Source organism: Onthophagus taurus, chromosome 11 (genome assembly GCF_036711975.1).
Source record: "Onthophagus taurus isolate NC chromosome 11, IU_Otau_3.0, whole genome shotgun sequence".
Lineage (NCBI taxonomy): Eukaryota > Metazoa > Arthropoda > Insecta > Coleoptera > Scarabaeidae > Onthophagus > Onthophagus taurus.
The window spans coordinates 20,376,845-20,385,990 of record NC_091976.1 but is presented as its reverse complement, the minus strand read 5'-3'; the positions used below and the strand labels follow the sequence as shown (position 1 = coordinate 20,385,990).

General features: G+C 33.0%; 1 protein-coding gene across 1 annotated transcript; it reads left to right on the top strand.

Moving 5' to 3' along the window:
* Positions 1-6,653: 6,653 nt before the first annotated feature.
* Positions 6,654-8,328, top strand: LOC111424223 (beta-1,3-glucan-binding protein-like). The gene is made up of 2 exons (XM_023057702.2): positions 6,654-7,057; positions 7,802-8,328. The coding sequence occupies exons 1-2, from the start codon at positions 6,706-6,708 to the stop codon at positions 8,257-8,259; spliced, it is 810 nt and encodes a 269-aa protein (XP_022913470.1). The 5' UTR covers positions 6,654-6,705; the 3' UTR covers positions 8,260-8,328.
* The last annotated feature ends 818 nt before the right edge of the window (positions 8,329-9,146 follow it).

The following is a 9,146-nucleotide window of genomic DNA, read 5'->3' as shown; positions in this document are numbered from 1 at the left end:
TTTATGTTTTCGAGAAACCACTTCCCATGGAGGCTGATTCACGCTTTTACGAACAATTAAGTCTAGAATATATTAATGAAAGAATGCATTTAAATTTTATTCTAGGTTACCAAAGAACGTTCTTTTTACTATTAAGTAAACGTCTTTTGATGTGGTCATCATAGTGTGATATTTTCTTTTATATAGAATTCGTGTAATAGATCATAAAATGACATGGCTTCCCATTGAGGGGACGTAGAGGATTTTAGGCGTTGAAAATTATTGATGGCGACGTGTATAAAGCGACACACGTCAACTGAATTATTTTTTTGTGATGATTTAATGGGTTCTGGGTGCGCCAAATGCATGTGCAAAAATCGCTTTTTCCCATCTGACTACGCATTGTAAATCAATCATTTCGGGCGTGATACAAAAAACCGATAAAATTTCGCACCCTTCGTTGCGCGAACGAAAGAAAGAAAAAGTGTGAAAAAAAAGGGGGGCACCATAATGGAGCTGCCGATTCGTCTTCGTGATGAATATTAAGTTTTTCTATCGATCGGTCAAGAAATCGGGTTGACGGGGCGTATACCTATAGGTGTTTCCTTCAAGTTGGGAATGATTGGGAAGTTTAGGGCGAGGGACGGGAAGAAATGGAAAAGTCAGGTTTTTGGCGCTCAGTCCAAGTAGCAAATTGCATTCCGGCAGCTCTGCGAAGTTACATTTTGAATTCCCTTTGTAGCAAAAGCTGTAGGCGAGTGGAATTCGGTAGACTGCACGTGTGCGACTTTAAAATTTAATTTCATTCCGCCTGTGAAAGGGGTTCGTTTCTGGCCATGGGAAGAGACGCAGGATTGGAATTCATATTTTAATGGCAGCCCTTTGCTTCCATCACTTACGGTCACAAAGTACAATTTTAATATTTACATTTTTATTTTGTTTTATTGCAACAGTTTTTGAAACTCTGTTTCTGATAAAAGATTGCGAATAGGAATAAAAGTAGAAATAACCATTTGTCAGGTTGTCTAGTTTTATATTTGGCAGGAAGACCGCGTCCCTGGAATAGTAGGTACACGTAATACCGGCAAGAAATCCAATAACGTCGAACCGAAGAATGGGGCAATGAATCTCTATAGACCCCGCTACGCCCCTATCTCTGCCAAATCGGTTGTATTTATTAATACCAACACCGTTCCAAAGACGCCCTGTCTACGAAAAAGAGGAGGCGACCGGGGCCCCATAACTCGCCTTCGGGAAGATTAAAGTACATCCGGACTACTTCGGTCTTGGATTTAATTAAAAAAAAAGGAGACCCCGCTACCAGAAGGGGGGAATCCCTAGCTGGCAGCGAATCGGATTTCTACGACGTTTCTACAAATGAGAGTTTTATTCGGGACGCGCGCTTTAAAATTTATGGTTGTATTTTAATATCGCTCGATATTGGAACATCAGTCAGCCGCTACAAAGGGCCCACCCCAGTCGGCTTCCCTTTGTATTCGATTTTCTTGCGCGGCCCCCGTTGCCGTTTTAAAAGGAATTTAATTACGACCCGTTATGTTGCGAGTGATTGCGGACGTTGTTTCTTTAAAATAACCATCGTCGTTGGAAATTATAATTTTCTCATTTTATACTTATTTTTGTATAAAATTATGAAAAAGGAGCAAAAAATATTTCAAAAAAACAATTTTAACTTGTTTTTAATTTAAATTGAATTAATTATTAAATAAAATAAAGTTATTAACTATTACAAGTGATTATACGAAAATCGATGGCTTATAATCGGCGATATTTGTATGCTGATTTTATGTAAAGTGTGTAAACTATGTAGATGGCCAATCAATAATGCGGTTAACTACAATACTTAATGAAGTATATTTAAATAATCGAGTACTTTCGATTATTCCAATTACAAACGATTATAATACAATTCAACAGAATTTCTAGTACGCTGTGTGTTTAATTTAGTTAGTATTAAGTTGTAAATTTAAATAATATAAATGTTGTTTCGTCGTGGAGGATTATTCTCCAGATTTTTCTGCTCTATCTATAGAGTTTTTAAGAAAATTTTATGGAACCAAACTATGGAAGAGATTTTATTTTTACTTCTGAAGTTGTTATATAGGATGTTCTAAAATATTTTCGATCTAAAATATTTTTATCATGGTCACCACTTCAAGTCCACCTGAACTAGACCACATAATCGTTATCTTAAATGTTAAATATTTCAAATTTTTAATAATATTATTTTATAGTTTTCATATCATACCATAAACAAGAATTTTTAACATTTAATTTACGAAATATATCATATCATTATCCTTAAAAATACAGTCGATATGATTTTTTGAAAATTTCATATTATTTTTGATTTATGTTTAATAATGTTTTCCTGGATATTTCAATAATCTATAAGACGATTATAGTTTTTATATCATATACTTTTTAGTTTTTATAATGTATACGATATAATTTTTTGAAAATTTCGTTACTTTTTATTTATAAATTTGACAATTTCTTCTTTAATAATTTTTTTGCGAGGGATTTTAATAACATCTTAAATTTTTTTTTATCATATCATAAACTAGATTCTTAAGGCTACAATTTAAATAAAAATACGATCGATATGATTTTTTGAAAACTGCGTTACTTTTTTTTTTAATTTAACAATTTCCTCTTTAATATTTTTTTTCTGGAAATTTCAATAATATTCTCTTATAATTTTTATATCATAAACTAGAATCTTTAGGCTAAAATTTACCAGACATATCATATCAAAATTTTTAAAAATACGGTCGATACGATTTTTTGTAAACTGCGTTATTTTTGATTTTTTTAATTTAACAATTTCTTCTTTAATCTTCTTTTTCTGGTAATTTCAATAATATTGTCTTATAGTCTTTAAATCATATAAACTAGAATCTTTAAGCTTTAATTTAACATACATATCATATCTTGATTCTTAAAAATATATTCGATATGATTTTTTGAAAATTTCGTTATTTTTTATTTATAAATTTGACAATTTCTTCTTTAATAACTTTTTCCTGGGAATTTTAATAATATTATCTCAAAATTTTTATATCATATCATAAACTAGAATCTTTAGGCTACAATTTAACATACACATCATATCAAAATTTTTAAAAATACGGTCGATATGATTTTTTGAAAACTTTGCGTTATTTTTTTTTTAATTTAACAATTTCTTCTTTAATATTTTTTTTCTGGAAATTTCAATGATATTCTCTTATAGTTTTTATATCATATCATAAACTAGAATCTTCAGGCTAAAATTTACCATACATATCATATCAAAATTTTTAAAAATACGGTCGATACGTTTTTTTGAAAACTGCGTTATTTTTGATTTTTTTTATTTAACAATTTCTTCTTTAATCCTTCTTTTCTGGTAATTTCAATAATATTGTCTTATGTTTTTATATCATATCATAAACTAGAATCTTTAAGCTTCAATTTAATATATATATCATATCTTGATTCTTAAAAATGTATTCGATATGATTTTTTGAAAATGTCGCTATTTTTTATTTATAAATGTAACAATTTCTTCTTTAATAATTTTTTTCTGGGAATTTCAATAATATTATCTTAAAATTTTTATATCATATCATAAACTAGAATCTTTAGGCTACAATTTAACATACATATACCAACATTTTTAAAAATACGATCGATATGATTTTTTGAAAACTGCGTTACTTTTTTTTTTAATTTAACAATTTCCTCTTTAATATTTTTTTCTGGAATTTTCAATAATATTCTCTTATAGTTTTTATATCATATCATAAACTAGAATCTTTAGGCTAAAATTTACCACACATATCATATAAAAATGGTTAAAAATATGGTCGATACGATTTTTTGAAAACTGCGTTATTTTTGATTTTTTTAACTTAACAATTTTTTCTTTAATCTTTCTTTCTGGTAATTTCAATAATATTGTCTGATAGTTTTTATATCATATCATAAACTAGAATCTTTAAGCTTCAATTTAACATACATATCATATCTTGATTCTTAAAAATATAATCGATATGATTTTTTGTTAAATTAGACAATTTCTTCTTTAATAATTTTTTCCTGGGAATTTCAATAATATTATCTTAAAATTTCTATATCATATCATAAACTAGAATCTTTAAGCAAGACTAATAACATATTTGACCAGCCTGTATAAGATTGACCGATACAACTAATTACGTTCCATTTGTGAACATCAAACAACATTGCAGATAACAAAAAAACTTTTGTGCACTTAAGTCCAAAACTATATAATGTGGTGTAATTAAAATAAATCATGTAAGAAGGACATGATAATTAACAGTTACGTAGTTTCACCATATAAATGAAGTAACGAGCATTGGAGAGATGTTCTCTAATTGTATGTAAATGAGACAATTTAGCGTTCATTTCAGTAGCAAATATATCGATGACCGTGGTTATAGCTCTGTATTTATGAAGGGTTAATGTGAATTGAGAACGTATATCATGTTCGGTTAGTAATTATAGAAGAAGTAACCACCGGTAATGTATCTATAACGCCACCTCGAAGTTACACGATTAATCTCAACCATATGGACCTCTCGCATCGAGGTCGGTCGAGTTAATAATTCCATGATACGGTGAGTATTTATTATCATTAGGGTGTTCCATTTCGCAGGCGCGTCGGTTTCGACGCTGGTGGCAATTTCAATCTGGGACGATTCGACCCATGAGACCGCAACGTATAATAAGTATGCAAAAAGGGAAAATTGCAACCGACAATCACGAGTCCTAAAAATACGCCGAAAAAGTCACGGGGAAGTAATTAAGGGTGGAAAAAACAGTTTGTGACCACAAAAGCTTCCATTACGCGACGCTATTGACTATGCATTCGAAAACGCTTTCAGTCCGAATGGAGCCGAACGGAAAATGCATTACCGCAACACGTTAGCACCAGAAAGAGTTCCACTTCGTGTGGAGCTTATTCCCGTTTCCAATCCAAACCCTATCTGTACTTAAATCGTTGCCGTTTGACGTTTAAGGGTTTCATTTTTATTTTATTTCCTTGATATTTTATTTATTTATATTTATAGATTGAAACCATTATTAAAATAAGACTAAAACAAGACTTTGATCCTACTATTCATGATTGAACAAATTGTTCGAAATGTTGGGTTCAACAGCTTCGCCCAACAAACTTGGTTGTGGATGGACTCGCTACCATGCTCGATAGATTTGTTGGGTTTAGCACTCGACACGACTGTTACGTCCAACTCAAATTCAACACCCAACATGTTCAAACGTAAATGGTGAACCGTCCAGCTACACACCTCTCAAGTCCTCGATTTACACCGTTTTTAATGGTGTATTACTTGCTGCAAAAATGTTTTTAATGGCAATAAAAAGAGACTACGAAAATATTACAAAGAAATTACATTGAGTAAATTAACATAAAGAGCACCATAACAAATCATTTCTCGTCTTATCATCAGTTTTTCTGACCAATATAAATCCTCAATGCGTATCTCTTTCCAGGCTTAAGTCAAGGTTCAGACGACCAAACCAGCCTTAATCAGAAACATTAAGGGATACATCAGAAAGAGATACATTAGAAAGATACATCATACAAAGTAAAATCCGCATATACAAGACTTGCGTAAGACCTGTTATGACTTACGTTGTGGAAACAAAGGCTGAAAACTCTACAACAAAAGGAAGCATTCGAACAGCAGAGATGAGGACCCTACGATTCATAGTAGGTTACACCCTGAGGGACCATAAGAGAAGTGAAGACATCAGAGAACTCTGCGGTGTCCAAAATATAGTCCGATGGTCTCGAAGCAAACGTATGGAGGGACCATGCTGAGCGAATGGATGACAACAGATTGGCGAAAATTGAAAAAAATTGAAAATTTGCATAAATTGCTGTTATTCATCATCCTAATCACGTCTCTAGATTATAGAGTACCAGGAAAACGTCTTAAAAAGAGGAAGAAGAAGAATAATAACCAAGACAAAACAAACAGGAACAATCATTTTACTTTGTACATAAATGCAGAACTTATTTTTACAGTACTACATGTTGTTAAAATTTGAGTAAAACCGATAAATCCAATCATTATTGAAAATTTATAATTTCAAATAATTACACAACTACAATTACAACAATGACACAACTACAATTTTTGTGTGAAACGATGCAAATGGATCTATATTATAAATCTAAATTGGTGTATTTGAATTTGTATTTATTTTTATAAACCTATCAATCATGAATTTCGAGGCATGGTATTTCAAATGCACATATTGATTCACGTCACAATTCAAATATAGATTTGTTCTCAACCTTTGACATGGATATTCCTTCGGGGAAATCTCATTTTCTCATTTTATAAAGACAAGAACCAATAAACTATTAGAATAATTTTATTTTAATGACATTACCAATATCATTTGTATTAAAACAAAATTGCATTATAATTTTTGTTTATTATTGTATGCGGGTATTTTTTCCACAAGGATCGAGTTCAATGTTCCAATAATACGTGGTTCAAAACGGTAAATATCCCGTTTAATGTATCGCAATTTCCAACGAGATGAGATAAAGTCTGTAATTCCCTACAGACGTAGTAAACTCTACGTTGCATATAAACGCTCGAAATTCCAATTAGCGTCCAGTATGCCTTCGACCTTACTTGGTATCGTAGCGATCCTTGAAGAGAAATGAAGACGTGGCAGATTCTTGTATCGTTTTGTTGCTTAACCTTCGTTAAGTGCAATGGCGTTTACAGAATCCCAACTCCAACCTTTGAGCCTTACAAACCACGTGGTCTTAAACTTAGCATACCGAACGAATCAGGGATAACATTAGTGGCTTTTCACATCAATATTAACCAGGATATCGAGTCGAAAGAAGGCGAATATACTAAGTATATAGTGAATCCGATGAACAACAGATGGGTTTATACTAATGAAGTTTTACGATTGAGACTAGCTGACAAAGTTTACGTTAGGATAACCGTTTTAAAAGATGGTGAACAATATGCTTATGTTTTTGCACCGTTTATAGTTCAAGGTGAGTCATTGATTTTTAAAGATGGTGTTATTTGTAAATGTTTCTTATTTTTGTAAAGAAACATAAAAATAAAAATGCTGCAGAAAGAGGTCCAATAAAACGGCGTTTCGTGTAGATTCCCAACGGCTCGCCAAAACGTTATTTACTGCAGTAATTTCCGAAGCATCGTGTTGGCATTATTTATTTTTGGTCGGGGTCGAGCCCCAGCGACGAAGCCCGTTCACCCAACTACGTTCCCAGAATAATTGTTGAAATATTGCAGAGTGCGATAGGCGCCGTACAGCTATTCTTTTTCTTTATCTTCTTTTTTCGACATATTGTGACCGCGATTCTATCAAGAATTATACACACATAAAACGCCATCGGGGGTCATCATAACGATAACCTCTCGTTATAAATAATATAATAATAAATAGACTAAAACAAAGGTTTTGGGCAGTGAGGATAAATAATGCAAACTATCTAATTGGGTTCGTCCCAACTTGCATAAATCTGACCTTCGAAGCGAAACGTAGGTCAGGTATTTACATACTCGCGACACATAGGGGTGCTAATGCCTCGAAATTGCGATCTTTTATTCATGAGTGTTTAATTATGTTGGTTGCCGGCGACTCCGTGCGGTGGCGCTCTAGTTACTTCCGTCGCATGCACCATCTCGTGTCCTATCGTCGACATCTCCTTCCTCAACAAAGCCCATACCCAATTGAAAATTGTACCCCTTACTAATATATTCTTTTTTTGCAGAACTTTTACCTCAAACGTCTATTTCAAATCCTTATTCATCCACAACAACAACTACTCAACGACCGCAATATGTGATACCAACAGTTACTTCAACATTTCCACCATCATTATCCGGAAACTGCCAAAGAGTTCTTCAAAATGTAACGAGGATTACTTTAGACTTGGAAGAAAAACTGGCCGAAGCTGGTGAGAACATCGACGCATTAAAAGATTTACTTCCGGGGCCTTATTTTGTAACAATCGCCGGAACTATCACTCAAACCTACGATGATCCTTACGATGTTGTTAACTTAGCGCTGAAGAATTTGTTGAAAGTAAATCGAGTGTCATATAAAACTTGCGTGAGAAACAGGGACTATATTGTTTGCGAACTTTCTAGTATTGACGATAAAATTGAGTTAGTAAAATGTTCAAAGAAAAGTACAGCTCAATCCTCGCAAATTAAAATTATTTATTGAAAAATTTGTATTTTTTAGATTTTATTTTTGAGTATTTACTATTTAAAACAATAAAAAATTTAAATATGATTAAGTTGATTATTTTATTAAATTTTTTTTTTGAGGTGATCGTGTTCACAAGAGGTTTCGATAAGAAGTTTAATCCTAACCAAGAATTAATTTGTACACGGTGTAAGTAGTTCGCGTGAGAACATCGTGTTTGTTGAAAAGGGGAACAACATGCCACCACATAAATTATGCCACCAACTATTATTCTTTAACCCCTCTTTTATTTTTTTATTGCCATTTAAAAGCTTTTCGCACAGTATAAATACCGAGGTCGTTACAAATGTTTAACAAATTATACGTGAAAATTTGCGATTTCGACATCTCTCGCTAACAGGAATTGGAAACGAGTTTTATCCCCTCGAAAATCCCGATAAGCTTTCGGTTAAAAAAATCGCTTTCGGGAGCACTTGTTAAAATTTAAATCGTGTCCGCTTCCTCTCCATCCCCGTTAATTGGCAAACGTTGTTAATTGGCAACATCGCCCCGGCCTTTGACGGGCGACACCGGCCAATTTTAATTCCTCGATAGGCCGGGGGGTCCCGTGGGGTTGCTCGTACACATTATCATATAGATTATGCCATCATTTGATATTCGAACAATGGCCCTCGTGCGCACCGCGTGTACTGTTAATATCAAAAACAATGCGCCGTTCGGACCGTTAATAACGAATATAATTACCACTGTCCGGCCATAGATGACCGTACTAGCGCAACGTGATGTGACTACAAGAGTTGACCATACCCCAAACCCTCTATGACGGGAAACGAAACTAAAGTGCTTTTGTGGGGCATCAGTATGGTTACATATGCATATTGAACATGTTTGTAACCAGTGTACCG